The sequence below is a fragment of the Strongyloides ratti genome (genome assembly GCF_001040885.1).
Source record: "Strongyloides ratti genome assembly S_ratti_ED321, chromosome : X".
Taxonomy (NCBI): domain Eukaryota; kingdom Metazoa; phylum Nematoda; class Chromadorea; order Rhabditida; family Strongyloididae; genus Strongyloides; species Strongyloides ratti.
The window spans coordinates 570,163-588,526 of record NC_037309.1 but is presented as its reverse complement, the minus strand read 5'-3'; the positions used below and the strand labels follow the sequence as shown (position 1 = coordinate 588,526).

The 18,364-nt window shown below is 19.1% G+C and overlaps 5 protein-coding genes across 5 annotated transcripts; 4 read left to right on the top strand and 1 right to left on the bottom strand.

Annotated features, from left to right (window-relative positions):
• Positions 1-5,081: 5,081 nt before the first annotated feature.
• On the top strand, positions 5,082-5,666 carry SRAE_X000011800 (Hypothetical protein; the record flags this gene model as incomplete). Its single annotated transcript, XM_024644423.1, has 2 exons — positions 5,082-5,315; positions 5,370-5,666. 2 exons carry the CDS (start codon positions 5,082-5,084, stop codon positions 5,664-5,666), a joined length of 531 nt encoding a protein of 176 aa, XP_024509983.1.
• A 1,478-nt stretch (positions 5,667-7,144) lies between these two features.
• On the top strand, positions 7,145-8,186 carry SRAE_X000011700 (Hypothetical protein; the record flags this gene model as incomplete). Its single annotated transcript, XM_024644422.1, has 2 exons — positions 7,145-7,262; positions 7,300-8,186. 2 exons carry the CDS (start codon positions 7,145-7,147, stop codon positions 8,184-8,186), a joined length of 1,005 nt encoding a protein of 334 aa, XP_024509982.1.
• Positions 8,187-12,308: 4,122 nt separating this feature from the next.
• On the top strand, positions 12,309-13,670 carry SRAE_X000011600 (Armadillo-type fold domain-containing protein; the record flags this gene model as incomplete). The annotated part of the gene is made up of 3 exons (XM_024644421.1): positions 12,309-12,429; positions 12,485-13,428; positions 13,476-13,670. The coding sequence occupies 3 exons, from the start codon at positions 12,309-12,311 to the stop codon at positions 13,668-13,670; spliced, it is 1,260 nt and encodes a 419-aa protein (XP_024509981.1).
• A 688-nt stretch (positions 13,671-14,358) lies between these two features.
• On the top strand, positions 14,359-14,975 carry SRAE_X000011500 (Hypothetical protein; the record flags this gene model as incomplete). The annotated part of the gene is made up of 2 exons (XM_024644420.1): positions 14,359-14,464; positions 14,521-14,975. 2 exons carry the CDS (start codon positions 14,359-14,361, stop codon positions 14,973-14,975), a joined length of 561 nt encoding a protein of 186 aa, XP_024509980.1.
• A 404-nt stretch (positions 14,976-15,379) lies between these two features.
• Positions 15,380-16,732, bottom strand: SRAE_X000011400 (Hypothetical protein; the record flags this gene model as incomplete). Its single annotated transcript, XM_024644419.1, has 3 exons — positions 15,380-15,574; positions 15,621-16,567; positions 16,612-16,732. 3 exons carry the CDS (start codon positions 16,730-16,732, stop codon positions 15,380-15,382), a joined length of 1,263 nt encoding a protein of 420 aa, XP_024509979.1.
• Between the last annotated feature and the right edge of the window lie 1,632 nt (positions 16,733-18,364).

Genomic DNA, 18,364 nt, shown 5'->3' with positions numbered 1-18,364 from the left:
GATAGCATTTGATAATTTTTAATAGATAAATAAAAAACACTATTTATAATAAATATTTTATTAATTATAAGTAAGTTTTTTATATTTTTTTTTTCATATAGTTCAGCTTTCATTATTTTTTCAATATTTTTTTTCAATAAAACTTCAACATCATAAGGTTGATATTAAAATTCATTACGTAAAAACATGTTTAATTTAATGGTTTTCATTACAAAATAAAAAACTTACATTTCTAATTTTTACCTACCTCAAATATTAATAATCTTAATTTTTATACAAACTTCAAATTTTTTATTAATAAAAACGGCATACGTTATTTAATTTAAAAAAAAAATATTATAAATCGAATCAATTGATGTGGTGTTTATGAAAAGAATATTTTATCATAATTTTGCATCGTTCTTTAATATTTTTTATGTCATGTAATTTTTTAACTAATAGTCTTTCTTAGTTCTATTACTAACGTTTACTTATTTTTTGTAATTATAAACTGGTTCATAGTTTTTTATTGAATATTTTATAGATATATCAAGACAATAATTGTATATTAAAATTTATCTAATTCAAAAATTAAAGTAATAAATATTAATATTTTGTTTAATATTTATTATTATTATAATTTTAAAATTGTACGGATCGTGCAATTTTTGAATTTTATTATTAAAGTTATTCTAAATATTTTTTTATTTATTATAAGCTATATGTTTTATTATGATAAGATTTTGTTATGAAACAAATAGTCATATTAAAATATTTAATTATAATTTTTTTTATAAACAAAATATAACATAAAATCTAAAATAATTTATTTTGGTAGTATTTTGATTATATTTGCTATTCTTTCCTTTATTTCACAACGTCGATTTATGTTAATAAATACATTAAACCTAAGAAGAAAATTTTTTATTGGTAATATAAATGTTACTTGTTCTGATAAACCATAAGTTGATGCTTTTATTACAATATATAAATTTACTATAAAAATAGAAATGTTCAAAAAGTATATGTTGCGTTAAAATGTACTTTTAATAACACAAATGAAATTTGTAACAAAATGAGGTACTGACAAATTTCTCCAAATTTATTAGTATGTTAAATTATTTTATATTTAAAAAACTTTTTGTTTTAAAAGATTGTAAAATTTGCATTAGTATTTAATTACAAAGAAAAAGATAAAAAAAATATTGAAACACCAGCCAAAAATCAAGAAAAAATGATATAAAAAATATTGAAATTTCAAAAAGTATACTGAAAAGAAAAGAACAAAATGATTTTTATACTTACCTAATGAACATATAAAATTTACTCTAGATGTATCATAATTTTTTATCCGCCTAATTATAAAGTTGATTTATAACAAACATCTCAAAAAGTTTCATTCAACTAGAAATAAAGTGATATTAATTAAAGTTACAAATTATATTAAACTAATAATTTTACCCTTTTTACTAACCCAAAAGGTATAGGTGTAATGTAATAATATTATAATGTACATACATACATACACCTATATAAAAAATATTTAGAAATTATTTTACCCTTTTTTGTAACCCAAAAGGTATAGGTGTAATGCAATAGTATTATAATGGACATACATACATACACCTATATAAAAAATATTTAGAAATTATTTTACCCTTTTTAATAACCCAAAAGGTATAGGTGTAATGTAATAATATTACAATGTACATACATACATACAGATATAATGGAGATTTATTATAATAAATATAATTGAACTCTATACTCTCACATTACAAAAGTATAATTTTAGTATTAAATTGATACATCTATTGGATTGTATTAATTAAACTCATTTATTAATCTCCAATATTTATAATAAAATTTTTTCTAGATTATAATATAATACAAATATGATAATTTTTGAAAAAAAAGTAAAATAAATTTAAAATTAAAAAAAATGCGCCTTTTTAAAATTAACTTGCAATTTCACCCACACTTTTGAAATAATGAGGCAAACTGATTTTAAAATTATTTTTAATATACGGAAAATATATTAAGATAAATGATTTTTTTTTAATATATATAAAAAAATTTTGTAAACGAAAAAAAATCTAAAATTATTTTATTTTATAAAAATATAAGATAAATATAAATATTATAAAAATTATTATGTTTTTTTAAATTCAATAGTAATTTTAAACAAACTTTTTTCAAAACGACAATATAAAAGATTTTAAAAATTGTTTCTTTTATATTGTTAATATAAATAACAATTTAAATTAAAAATTGTTATAGTATTGCTGTGTTTTTTGTTTTAAAACATTTAGAATAATAATTTATTGTTATTTTTTATTAATTGAAATATTTCTTTATTTTTTTTATTTTAGTAAATTTTTCGATTTAAAAAAGATAAAAATTTGTAAAGATTTTTAAAAATTCATTTTTTTAAAATTATAATATGTTTAGAAATAATTTTCTATTATGTATATCTTTTTTTAAAATTTTTTATAATATAAACTAATTTTATGATTTATAATATTGTACTTATTATTGAAGTTATAAAACATTGTTGTAATATTTTTATACATATTATAATAATTTTTTTCTTGATAAATATTTTTAAATGTACTACAAACTCGTTAAATATAAAAATAAATTAAGTACATCTCATATTTAAATAATGTAGAGTATTGTGATAAAAATATATAATAGAATGTAGTGTAGTAATATTATTGTATTATTTTATATAGTAACAATAAATAGTTTTTTTCAGATCATATTTTAAAAGCTGTAAATTAGTTTAAATCATACTAATTTTAACTGAAAGATCTTAAAGCGCTACATAAATTTTCAATTTATCATCACATTGAATAATATACTCTATAAAAAGTTAAGACTAATTAACAATTTTTTTTTGTTAAAAAGGCGCGGTTCCGTGCTCTATAAAAAAATCAAAAGTTTTTGCAGTAAACTAAAAATTTTATAAAAAAAAAACTTTTTTTCTTATATTTTTATTTTTTTTATATTAATATATACAACCTTTTTAAGTGCTACAAGATACAGAAAGTTAACAAGCTTTATTTAACCTTTATTTCATGTATACAACTTGTTAGAAGTATGTATACGTTCTCTATTTTGTATACACTTTATAATCTGTATATTCTGTACAGAAAGAATACAAATAATTTTTTGAAATTAACAAAATAGATTGTGAATTTTAAAATTTAAGCATTAATAAATTAAAAAAAATTTTTAATTATGTTCAAATAAATGAAGCATTGAGCAAATAAAATTTTTTGAAATTTTGATTTGATAATCAATCCTTTTAGATAAATATATTTTTTTGTCTGTATACATGATACGTACAATTTGTATTCAGATACGTAAAATTTGTATACAGATACGTACAATTTGTATACAGCTTGTAACCTTTCTGTACATCATACAAATACAATCAGTATCTATCCCCTACATTTCTTGTATACATCTTGTATATTACGTACGGCTTCAAATCGGGAATAACATAACTAGAAGAAAATAATTTTTTAGATGGCATGTAATAAGAAGACAATTTATAAAAATTATTTATGTAAAAAATTTATTATCTTCATAAATGTTTTTCCATCTAAATATAAAAATTATAAATTAAATCATTTTTTATCTCCAAAATATGTGTAACTTTCTTTTTTGTTATTTTTATTAATTTAATATAATAACAATTTTTTAAAAGTTTCAAAGTACATTATTAATGAAACATTGATAGACAAATTATATGACATACTAAAAATATTATCTTTTCATTTTTTTGAGTGACATAAGGCAATGAATTAAACTAAGATCATAATAATTCATCTTGTCTATTTAAGAAGATAAATATTATCAAACTACTTAAAAATTAAATTATAACAGAAAATATAATAACATGATATTAATAATTTAAAAAAAGAACAAAATTTTATGATAGTATTTAAAAAAATATTATTTTAAATATGAAAAATATGTTTAATTTTTACAATAAGTATGTATTATTAATAAATATTTATTATATTAATAATTTTAGAAATATATCACTTTTATCAAAACATATAAATAAACTTCTTGCTAATGGATATTTTAATAACATTGATAACACTTTTTTAAGTTATATAAAGTATTTTGAAATGCCATGTTAATAAATTTATTTATCCATGGAATTAATGTATATAATTAATCTAACATCACTATAACTTCAATGATATTGGCATGAAAAGCAGTATATTTTAAAAATCACGCTTTATTTAAAAATTTTTTAATATCAGCTTATTTAAAAGTTATTTTATTATAAAAATATTGATAAAATATTTTTTGTAATAGTAATAAATTAGTAATTGTTTATTGTTTTTAAATTAAAATAACATATAAATATTATAGTTGAAGATCTTTTACTTTTCATTTTGTTTTATAAAAATAATTAGAACAATTGAATATAATCATATGTTTAATTAATAGTATAATGTATTTTAATGATATAATTGAACAGTTATTTTTAACATTTGTTGGTTGATCTTTTTTGACAAAACTTTTTCTAATCATATAAATATCTTGAATACTAACTTTTATAAATATATTTATATATAATTTTTATTATTCAATTAAAACAACGTCATATAAAATAAAATTTTTATAAACTTATCTAATAAAATTTTTGATAATAAAATAATTTATAATATGCTAAATGTGCGAGATCTTTTAATTTGATAAAATTCTTTTTTTTATTATCTTTTTTAATTAATATAATTGTTATCTAATAGTGTTTGTTAACAATTTTATCAAATTTCTTTTATCTTTAACATAAGCTATGATTGTTATTTAGATATGTTTTTATTTGAACCATATTGATATGCTTATTTTATTTTTTTATCTAAAAAAATAAGTACAAAATATGACCTAAGAATGATACATTGCAATAGTTATATCAGTTACAACATAAAAAATCCAATAAAAACATATAATAAAGATAAGAATTTAATTTTCTATAATATAACGGTTATATTTATTACTTTTGTTATCAATTTTATATAAAATATTTAAATATTCTAAAAATAATTATTTATTAACAAAAATCTTAAAAAAGTGAGATGTCATGTAATAAACCATCTTTAAATGATGAATTTTTTCATCTAAGACTTTTCTTAAGATATAAATATTATTATGCTATGGAACGTTTTGTAAATTATTGGGATCATAATTTACATGAAGTAGCTATCCTCCACCTTTTGCATGCTTTTGAAGCTTTTGAAGCTGAAAAGAATACAATAAACTTCATGGAAGGTAACTGTACTGAGTTAGAAAATATGTATAATGAGTTAAAAGTAAGTTTAAAAATTGTTTTTTTTTATATTAATATACATTTATTATATTTATAGTTAAACAAAGAAAAATTTTTAAATTTATACAATAATAAAAAAGGTATGGAAAACGAACTATTAACATGTTTTAAAAATTGCAAATATTGTTATTATAAAAAAATTCTTTATAATATTGAAAATGAAAATAAAAATTTAGAAAATGAATTATTTGAAAAAGATGATATATATGATATTCCTTTGTTAACTGTTTATAATTGTGCAAAACAAATGAAAAAGTACAATGAAAAAAGAGAAAAATCATATCATAATAATAAAAATATTTTTAAAAAATTTAAAAAAATTTTTATTAAATAAAATATTTCATTTTTAATATTATTTATATCTCTTAATAATATTATTTTAAATTGTTAGTAAATAAAAATATTTAATTAATTATTAATAAAATTTTTTTAGATATAAATGTATTTGTTAAAGTTAAATATATTTATTTATTACCACAAATAATTTAACAATATTAATAATAGAAATCAAAAGAACTGTACCAAAATATATACATTTTAAAACAAATTTTAACTTCTTTTAAATTATATAAAAAATTATGTAGCATAAAAAATTATAAATTTATAAGAAACAAAAACTGTTAACAAAATGTTTGCTCTATTGTTAATAACAATTTGTTGAAAAAACAATAAAACATTAAATTATTAACTTATATTTTGTAGGTTTGTATTTGAATTTGTTTTTACCTATTTTTAAACATTTATCAAGTAAAAATTTATTAAAATATTTTTAAAAACTTAGAAAAAAAATATTTTAAAGAGATAATCTATTTAATAATCAGTTATCAAATGACTATTAACTAAAAAACTGATCAAAATCACATTTAAACGATAGATAAATAAAATCATTTTTAGTTACTTTTTAATTCGTATTATCTTTAGAAAATGTTTTCTTAAAAATAAGTTTATTCTTATAAGTTTAGTTAAGAATATGCTTAATATATTTATGAAAACATAATTACTTTCCAGAACATTAACTAAAAGTATATTTTATATATTATGATAGGAACCAATTTTTAAATAAAGTAGTTAAAATATTATTTTGACATTTTAATAACTAAAATAATATTACAAACAAATATAATAAGGTGAATTAATTTTAAATTACTTTTATTTTACAACAAGATTTTTTACATTTATAATTAACTTAAAACTTTTTTATCTATTATTTACCAAAAGTTTTAGATCAAATTAATTAAAAAAATAACAATAATAGTTAAATTTTATATAAAAACATATACAATAATGATTTTCAACTAGAAATATTAGCAATAGGCTACATAAAGCACTCACTTGTAACAAAATTAGTTATCAAAATATAGTTATTATAAAAAAAATTTATTAACATTGCTTAATATATACTTATAATAGCTATACTTTTATTATAACCATCAATTTGTAAAAAAAAAGATGTATTAATTGTCTTTAGTATTTCGAATAAACTGAAATAAGGACAATATAGGTATAAGTAGTGTTAAAATTTAACATTTGAAAGAACTGAATATTAATATAAAGATGATAATATAAAATGTCTTTATGTGACCAAAAGACATTTTTTTTAAATATTCTTTTACATAATAATAAAAAGTAACAATTAGATATTATTTTATGAATATAAAATAAATTGTCTTTATCAAAATATTAATATAAAAATCTATATATAAGAATGAAATTTTTAAATTAATTATTATATTAGAAAAGCTATTGCTTTTTTTTCTTGATAAGTATTATCAAGATATATATTCAATCAAAGTATTATTGAGTTACAACAATATGGAATCTAAAGAATTAGAAAAAAAATCTGATTTAGGAAAAGAAGTGCTAAAAAAAGACAGCAATGAAAATAAAAATATTGTAAAAGAAAAAAATAATAAGTTGACAATTAAAAAAGGTATGTAAGTTATTTTATATTAAATTAAAATATTTAGACATGACAAAAAATGGAGGAAATATAATTGATAATGTTACATATTCTCAAAAAAATGTAACAATTGAATTAGATAAAAAAAATTTTAATCATTCAAAAAGTGTTGGCAGCTACTTTAGCGAAGATGAAAATTGTGGAAAAAAAATAGAAAATTGTAAGGAGAAAGTTAGACGTTATGCATATTGCAAACTTCATGAAGATGAACGTGATGGAAAAGGAATGACAAAAAAAGAAATTAAAGATAAATGGCATCGAAGTGAATTAAAAAGTGCCTTTCATGCAATGGTTGATGATGCACGTAAGAAATTTTTAGAAGAACCAGAAATATCTACAACACCTCTCATGACTAGTGCTTCTAATGAAAAAGAAAAAACAAAGTCAGATGTAATTTTATCAAAATCTTCTCCTGAAATTAAACTTACTGATGGTAAAGGAGAACTTAAGACTGACAGAGTTTTATCAAAATCACCAATCCATGGTGGTACTTCTGAAGTGGTTTCGTTTAAAGTTACTTCTAATGGAAAAGAAGAGCCAAAGAATGATACGTTATTATCAAAATTACCAGTTAATGATAGTACTTCTAATGGAAAAGGTCAACTTAAGAATGATACAGTTTTATCAAAATCACCAGTTTATGTTAATATTTCCAATGTTGTTTTACCAAAAGTTTCTTCTGATGGAAAACGTAAAAATAAAACTGATGTAGTTTCATCAACACCAACTACTAATGTTAATACCTTTGATGAGAAGATGGATATGGATGAGAAGATTTCACAAATGGCTTTTGAAATAGAGAATCTTAATGAAAAAGCTTTTTCACTTCCACATCAACCAGAAAATAATTTATCTTCAGATTCAACAAGTAAAGAAAGTGAGGAAAATGAATAAGATATAAAAAATAATAATATTGTAGTAAATAAAATTTGCTATTTTTCCAATATTTCCTTCATAATTAGAACATTTCAACTATTAATAATAAACAAGGAGACATCTTTTTGTTTACTATAGCCAGTTTTGCTATCATTACTTGAATAATGTATAACTATAAATATTAAAAAAAATTATTTATTTTGTTAATTAAACATAAAAATAATAAAACATTTTTAGACAAAATTTTAAAAAGTTTTATTTCTAATAAATATTAATATTATTCTTGTAGCTGTAAACATTGTAAGAAAAATATAATAAAAATATTAAAAATAATTGTAGAAACTATTGTGAAAAATCAAATATATAATTAATTAAAATCCTGTTGAAGATAAAGAAAGTAATAAATAAAAATCTTACATAGTTAAAATAAAGAAAATCTTTATAAAATTTTTTTTATAATAAAGCAAAGTTATAAATTATAATTAATTAACATCTTATTCTCTAAAATTCATTTTAAAAAATTGTTTAGAATAAAGACATTTAAAGTAATAAAATATCTCTTAATTTTTATCACTTTAACTTTTATATGCTATTACCAAATAGATCACCATTTCTTTTAACGTTTGTTTTCTTATTTTAATTATATTTTTATATATAAATAATTTAAATATCTTTATATTTTTTATCATAATTGACAAGACATTGTGATATATAATAAAACTAGAAACATATATATCATAATAAATATTCTATACTTACCAATGTTTGTTATTTCTTTTTTACAAAAATAAATTGCACAATATAAAAAAAAGTTCTTTTAGTAAACTTGAATCTAATTTAAGGGTTACATAAAAAAAATAAGTTATAAATAATATAGTTTGTAATAACTTACCACTTATAGAATTTAAAATACTTAATTCTTATTCATCAAATTATTTTTATCCTGTTCATCACAATAATATCTTTAAAAAGTATCATCCTTATTGTTAAAGAAGCAATAAAATAAAACTTTCTACTATCTAAGAAAAGGATACAAATAAATAAATGATATCATAATAGTCATTTCATTGAATATTTTAAAATAATACATCTGAAAAAGAATATAATTAAGTGTCTAAAGTATAAAACAATATTAAAATCTTATTTAAAATATATAAGGTATATGTTTCCATGATGGAAAAAATTACAATGGAAAAGCATGAGAGTAATATCATTATAATAATGAAGCTTTACTTTTAAAAGAAACTAAACTATTTATAGTTTTATTTTCTACAATGAAAAATATAATGAGAATTGTTATTCGTGAATTAAGATGAATTTTATGTATAGTCATAAAATACTATCTTATATGTAATTTTAAAAATACTAATGTAATAAGTTATTAAAAATCAAATAAAAATAATATTTGAACTATTTTTTTTAGATACCATTAATATTTACAAATATGAAAACTTTTGTTTATATAAATTATTAATATTATCTAAAAACTCTAAAAAGAAATATAATATTGATTATAAAAGAAATATAGTATTATATAAAAAATATTTAAAAATAATTTTACCCTTTTTACTAACCCAAAAGATATAGGTGTAATGTAATAATATTATAATGTACATACATACATACTCCTATATAAAAAATATTTAGAAATTATTTTACCCTTTTTTGTAACCCAAAAGGTATAGGTGTAATGTAATAATATTACAATGTACATACATACATACAGATATAATAGAGATTTTTCATAATAAATATAATTGAACTCTATACTCCCACATAACAAAAGTATAATTTTAGTATTAAATTGATACATCTATTGGATTGTATTAATTAAACTCATTTATTAATCTCCAATATTTATAATAAAATTTTTTCTAGATTATAATATAATACAAATATGATAATTTTTGAAAAAAAAGTAAAAATGTTATGAAATATTATTATTANTATTTATACGGAATAAAATGTGTATAAATGATATATTTCAGAAATAATAAATATTAGGATAAAAATATTAGTAATAAATTAATTTTAAAATCATAATTCTTTATGATAACAATGTTTTGTAAAATTTGTTGTTTTCATATTATATTTATAAATTAATACAAGAATATAAAACATAAGTACAATTTTAGTAAAACAAGTAACATATGGGCCAGGTTTTTGTAATATATTTATTGTATGAATCAATACAAATTGCTTTTTAAAGAATATTAATATAAAAAGTATATATTAACATTTAAAAACCGTTATAATATTTTTAAACATATAAAATTGTATTTATTTGTACAATCCTTCATTTAATCTGCTACATATATAATTTTTTATTACTATTACATTAATAAAAATTACTTCTACTTTTAAAAATTTCTTTATAAGCTTATATATTTTTATGTTAAATATATTTTTGTATGCAAAAATTTTAATAAAAAGTATTAAATAAACAAAAAAATTAATAAATAAATGTTGTCTAAATTGTATTATTGAATGAAACAACTTCACATGGAAAGTATGCATGTTTTTAAATTTTTCTACACTTTGTAGTCAATTATGTTCTTGATAAATGAAATGAAAAAATGTTAATGATAGTAACATTGGTAAAAATTAATGGAAAAGAACAGTTAAGACACATTAACTAACTTAGAAAAAGAAGAATAGTTTTAAATCCAATTAAAAGAATGTTTAAGATGTAGAAGGAAATTATATTTTTCAAATATAAAATAATATGTAAATTATTGTAAAATTTTAATTTAATAAAAAATAGAAATTTCCGTTACAAAATTTATTCTTGATTTTTTGATCATCATTCTAAATCTAAGATCAGTAGCTTCTTCAACTTCTTTCTCTAATTCTACTCTTGGTATCTTTACATGTTTTGGAACGATAATAATGTTTAAAACTAGCATTTTAATTAAAACACAATCATATATATATTTCGTTTTTGAATCTTTTAATGATGCGAATAAGATGATATAAATAAACAAAAGTTTTCTAACTCTAAATGGCAATGATTTTTAAATGAAATTCAAATAAGGGTCTTCAATTGTTTTAAAAAAAATAACTCCATCAATAATCTCATAATAACAAAAAAAGTAATGTATTATTATTTCACATAAAACATTTTTTTAATTTCATTTCAAATTATCCATAAGAATGTCTGGTAAAAATATCCAAATTGTAAATAGAAATAAAAGAATGAAAAGCTTAACAAAAGATATTACAAAAAGTATAACTTTTTTTATAATTCTTTTCGGAAAATGAGATTTATATTTTTTCAAAAACTTGTACGATTTAATTCTTGAAATGATCTGGTTTCCACTATTTCATTCTCTTTATACATTATTCAATCTTTATCCGATAATTCTAAATTATTACCACTAGGAATGTAAGTAGTTCTTTCTAAATAATAGACTAAAATATAACTTTATTATCAGTAACATTAATATCTAAAATTAGTAAATGAGCATATACAAAAGTATTTTCAAAATTTCTTTCTATCATTACCAGATTTATATCTACGAATACAAGCAGTATTATCATATGATACAAAAATAAATAATAAAATAAATGTTTACAGTAACAAAAAACATAAATAAAAAAAAATTTTATTAATTGATAATATAATTAATATTTCTAAAAAAATTTATAAGTAAATATATCTTTTTATTTTCTTTTTACAAATAAAATAGTACTAAATCATTTTTGTTGATTATTATTATGCGCTAAACTAAATAAATAAACGTAGAAATAATAAAAATATTAAAAATAAAAGGTATCAAATTAATGAAAAAAAAAAACTTTGCAAATATTTCCATTGATAAAGTGTATCAAGAAAATTAGAAAATGAAGAAGAATGAACTTAATTTTTTCCAAGTAAAGTGACTTTATCCCAAACGCATTAATAAGAATATTTCTCTTGTATTTAAAAATTCTTACTAAGAGAAATTTATTTTAATAATGAATTTTACGTTTTTAAAAAATTAATCACAAATTTCTATATAATTTCCACAATTTTTTAAATAATCTTTTTTTTTTCTTTTTAATATTTAGTAAATATTTTTTTAAATTTAACTTATAAAAATTTTATTATTTGTTTAAACTTTAAATAATAAACTTTTACTTTTTATATTAATTATAGTCATGAATAATTCTACTAATATTAACAAACTTGAATATTGTGAAAAAAATGGCATCGTTTGCTCTACTGTTGATAACAGCAATGTTCATGAAAATGGTGGAAATAGAAGTTGTAGTGAAATAAGTAAGATAATTGTAATATTTATATTTTAATTATATTTTTTTATCATTAATTTTAGATAATGCCTCAATGGTTAATTCTAATCATGTCAATCGAATTAAAAAAGAATCTACTGCTTCTAATAATCGTGTTAAAAAAGAAAATTTAAAAACTGTTCCAATAATTGATTTTGACTCTCTCCATTCGAATGATGATATATCATCACTAAAGTCTCACCAATCACTTTTGAGAAAAGTAATTGAAATGGATTTTGGAGATGAACATGATTCTGGCACATTTGTCTTATCTAAAAAAACTTTGAAGACAGTTATTAGTAAATTGGAAAACAAGAAAAATGAAAAAAGAATTGAGGAAGTTGAAATCATCTTATACAAGTCTATTAGTTATGCTTTGAGAAAAAACGAAGAAGAATTTGATAGATTAGAATTTATGGAAAAAATTGAAAAATACCTTATAAAACTTTTAAAATTACCAATTAATTTCTCCTTAAGAAAAACTTTGTTTAGTTTTATCTTCTTGATTACTTCGCATCCAAATGTAAGAGATAGTTTTGTAATCAGAAACCAAAAATTAGTAGAAATGATTGGTTACAACACTTATATGGAACATTTTGTTCCAATTTTGATGGTAGCTATCAGAGAAAAAATTCCAGATGATGAGAGTTCTGAATTTAGAATTATGGTTAAGTTATTGTATAAAAGATTATGTTCTAATTTTAATTACAACATCTTACCATTAGATAATTCAATTTTTAGTGTTGAAAATGCTGTAGAACATCTTTTTAATGTTGTTAAAGAAGAAGGTGTTGAACGTGCCATGAATAATACAATTAATTATGACATTGTAAAAGATCTTACATCAAAATTAGGTACAGTTTTTGATGATAATAATGAACAACTTTCAACTATTTCTTTTTCATGGAGTACGAAAAGAACATTGTTTTCTATTGGACTTGTTATCAATCAAATTGGATTTTATGTTTTAAGACATGGCACTTATACTGTATGTTTTTTTTTAATAATGTTGCTTTTTAAATTAAATTATTTTAGCCAATGTTTGTTCATGAAATTAAAATATGGAAGAAAATTATTGATTATCTTGTTATTTCTGAAAATCCTAAAAGAAATGAGCCTTATTATTCAAGACTGACTACGATTTTTGGTACTTTAGAAGATTATAGAAAGAAATATAAAAGTATTCTTGATTTATTTTTGATCGCATTAGCAAACAAAAGTAATAAGTAGTTCAATGATGATTCAAACAATGATTCAAAATAACATTAATGGTTACATTAATCTGGATTTTTTTAACTAAATTTTCCTTTTTTGATTCATTTACTTTTTGTTAAATTTGAAATTGTTATGTTTTTTTTATGTTAGACATATCATATCATAAAGTTGTTAATATATATATATTTTAATTTTGTTAACATGAAAATGTTAACTTACTAACTCTATTTTTTTAAATAGAATTTCCATATGTAAATTTTATTTTTTTAAAAATAATAATTGTAATTTAAATATATGTTAAACAAATTTTCTATAACAGTATTGTTATTCAGTTTAATATGTAAAATTATACTTAAGTATTTAGAAGATAAAAAAAAGATTATAAAATACTTATTAATAGAAGCATATTTTAAAAACTTTTTCAAAAAATTTTTTTAAAATAATTAAATAGCTTTTCTTAAAATGATAAAAAAAACTTTGTATTATATTACTACAAAAATTAATTGCTTTATTAAAAAAATGTTTTTTGTAATATTAAAATTCTAATTTTATAAAAATTAGAATATTATAAACACTATATTTGATGAAAAAATTTCTTAAAATATTCACTTTATTATATAAGCTGTTGCTTTAATTCTTAGTAATTATTATTAAGAAATAGATTAAATATACTAACTTGAAGCTCCCATTTATCAAACAAATTATGACTAACGGTGATTTTAAAGAAAATAGTGGAAAAAAAGAAAAACCTAACAATAATGATGAAAATAATGTTGAAAGAAGCTCTAACACCATCTCATCAACAAGTGGTAAGTTGTAGTATTTTTAATCATTATCAACACTTTTTTTTTTTAAAATTATTTAGATAATGAAATGGAACATGTTAATCGTACTTCGGAAGCTTCAGAAAAATTATTAAGATTAGTACGAAGAGTTCTTTATGATGAATCTAAAGGATATGTTAATGTGACCACCGATTATAGACAAGCTATTCAACCATTTAAAGATGGTGATCCCATATCTCCAGGACAATTTCCTCATATTGATTTTAACGATGAATTAGTATTAAACGAAAAGAATGAGAAATACTTTCCAAGTGATAATACTGACAATGAAGAAACATTTGTATATCGAGTAAATCCTCCTGCTAGAAGAATGGAAATTCACTCGGAATATGTAGATGAAAATTTTTCTTCTCTTGGAGATGATTCCAGTGCAACATCAAGAAGTAATGCTAGTAGTTTTTATGAGTTATCAACACATACTTACAATTCTAAAATGACAACGGATAGTGAAGATGAATTTGATTACTATTACTAATTAAAACATAGATAAAATAGTTTAAAATTATTTCTATAATTAATATATTATTCTTAAAATTTGGATAAATAAATTAAGCCATAATAAACTTTTTGTAAATTGATTATATATAAATAATTAAACTAAAATATTTTTTAAAACAATAGAGTAAGAAAGTTAACATTTCCATGTTAACAAAATTTAACTTTTACATTAAAGACTTATTAATCTGATAAAAAAAACACATATAATAAAAATATATATATTAACAACTTTATGATATGTTATGTCTAACATACCCATAACAAAACAATGTCAAATTTAACAAAAAGTAACAATAAAAGCAAACAAATAAAAAAAGAAATATTAATTTCAATAAATCCTAATTAATGTCATTTTGAATTATTGTTTGTATCATTATTGAATTACTCATTACTATCACGTTCCATTTTGGTCAAAGATAAATTAAGAAGATCTTCATATTTCTTTGTATAATCTCCCATGGGACCAAAAATTGTAGAGAGTCTTTTATTAATAGGCTCATTACCATTAGGATCTTCGGAGTCAGCAAGAAATTCCATTATTTTCTTCCATACTTTAATTTCTTGAACAAACATTGGCTAAAAAAAGACAAGATAAAAAAACAACCTAATTTAATAAACATACAATATAAGTACCATGTCTTAAAACATAAGATCCAATTTGATTGATAACAAGTGCAACAGAAAACAATGTTCTTTTTGTATGCCAGGTAAAAGAAATGGTTGAAAGTTGTTCATCATTATTATCATAAAAAACTGTACCCAATTTTGATGTAAGATCTTTTACAATATCATAAATAATTGTATTATTCATGGCACGTTCAACACCTTTTTCTTGAATTACATGAAGAAGATGAATTACAGCACCTTCAATACTAAAAATTGAATTATCTAGTGGTAAAACGTTGTAATTAAAATTAGAACATAATCTATCATACAACATCTTAACCATAATTCTAAATTCTGAATTTTCATCATCAGGAATTGTTTCTTCATAAGCTATTATCATGAAAGGAACAAAATAATCCATATAGGTGTTGTAACCAATGATATCTAACAATTTTTGAGTTTTGATTATAAAACTATCTCTAACATTTGGATGCGAAGTAATCAAGAAGATAAGACTAAACAAAGTTTTTCTAACTGTAAAACTCATACGTACTCTTATAAGGTTTAAAAAGTATTCTTCAATACTTTCCATAAATTCTAATCTATCAAATTCTTCATCGTTTTTTCTCAAAGCATAACTAATAGACTTGTATAAGATGATTTCAACTTCTTCAAATCTTTTTTCATTTTCTTTGTTCTCCAATTTACTAATAATTGTCTTAAAAGTTTCTTTAGATAAGACAAATTTACCAGAATCAAGTTCATCTCCAAAATTCATTTCAATTACTTTTCTCAAAAGTGATTGATAAAACTTAAGTGAGGATATATCGTCATTTGGATGGAGAGAGTCAAGCTTAATTATTGGAACAGTTTTTAAATTTTCTTTTTTAACACGATCATTAGAAGCAGTAGTTTCTTTTTCAAGTAGATTGACATGATCAGAATTAACCATTGAGACATTATCTAAAAATAATTATCAAAAAATATAAATATTATTATTATCTTACTTATTTCACCACAACTTCTATTTCCACCATTTTCATGAACATTGCTGTTATCAACAGTAGGCATAATGATGTCATTACCTTCACAAGATTCGGTATAGTTATCATTAGTAGTATGATTCATGACTATAATTAGTATAAAAAGTAATTATTTTATCATTTAAAGTTTAAACAAATAATAAAATTTTAATAAGTCAAATTAAAAAAAATATTTACTAAATATTAAAAAAAAAGAAGATTATTTAAAAAATTGTGGAAATTATATAGAAATTTATGATTAATTTTTTAAAAACGTAAAATTCATAATTAAAATAAATTTCTCTTAGTAAGAATTTTTAAATACAAGAGAAAGATTCTTATTAATACGTTTGGAATAAAGTCACTTTACTTGGAAAAAATAAAGTTCATTCTTCTTCATTTTCTAATTTTCTTGATACACTTTATCAATGGAAATATTTTTAAAGATTTTATTTTTCTTTAATTAGACATTGTTATTTATTAATATTATTTTTATTTCTATGTTTACTTAATTAGTTTAGTTCATATTAATAATTAAGAAAAATATTTTTGTAACATGTTTTACTTAAAGAGGAATCTTATATATATATATTTATTATTTTTTATAATTTTTATATTGTAATTATATTATCTATTAATAAAATTTTTGTTTTAATTTATGTTTTTATGGTACCATAAACATTTAATCTATTTCTTATTATTGTATCTAGTGATAAAAGTGATATTTTAGTCTATTATTTAGAATGAACTACTTACATTCTTAGTGGTAATAATTTAGAATTATCGGATAAAGATTAAACAATGATTAAAGAGAATGAAATAGTGGGAACCAAATTATTTCAAGAATTCAATTGTATAAGTTATGAAAGGTATTATAAGATAAATTTGGTAACTCATTTGGAAATTTTTTAACAATAATTATTTTTTACAAGTTCTAAAATAATATAAAATATTAATCTCTTTTCTGAAAAGAACCATAAAAAAGGCATACCTTTTATGATATCTCTTGTCAAGCTTCTATTTCTTATAATGATTTTTATCATTTCAATATTTCTACTAAATATTCTTTTGGATATTGTGATATGAAATTAAAAAATATTTTATATATTATTATAAAACACCACCTTATTTGTTTTTATGTAAATATTTTTAGAGTTAAATATTTAAAAAAACTGAAGATCTTTTTTAAAAATGTTATTTTATAATCATTACAATTTGAGTTAAAAATCTTCTGTTTTTTTTATGTTATCTTTTTAGCATCATCCAAAAGTTCAAAAACAGGGTATAAAAATGAATGTAAATTTATTAAAATGTAAATTTTTAACATTGTTATTTCGACAAAATATGTTCAATTACCTAGACTAGATTTTTAAAAAAAATTTAGAAAAGCAACTAATTGTAAATAGAATGGTGATCTAAATATTTAAAGATAAATTTTGTAGATAAATTGTCTAGTAATTATTTAAAAAAAATGGATTTTTTTTAAAATTATAATAATTTTAATAAAATTGAGTAATTTACATATAATTTTATATTTGAATAATACAATTTCCTTCTACATCTTAAATATTCTTTTAATTGCTATCAAAACTATTCTTCTTTTTCTAAGTTAATTCATATGTCTTAACTGTTATTTTCCGTTAATTTTTATCAATGTTACTATCATTAACATATTTTCATTTCATATATCAAGAACATAATTGACTACAAAGTGTTAAAAAAATTTAAAAACATGCAT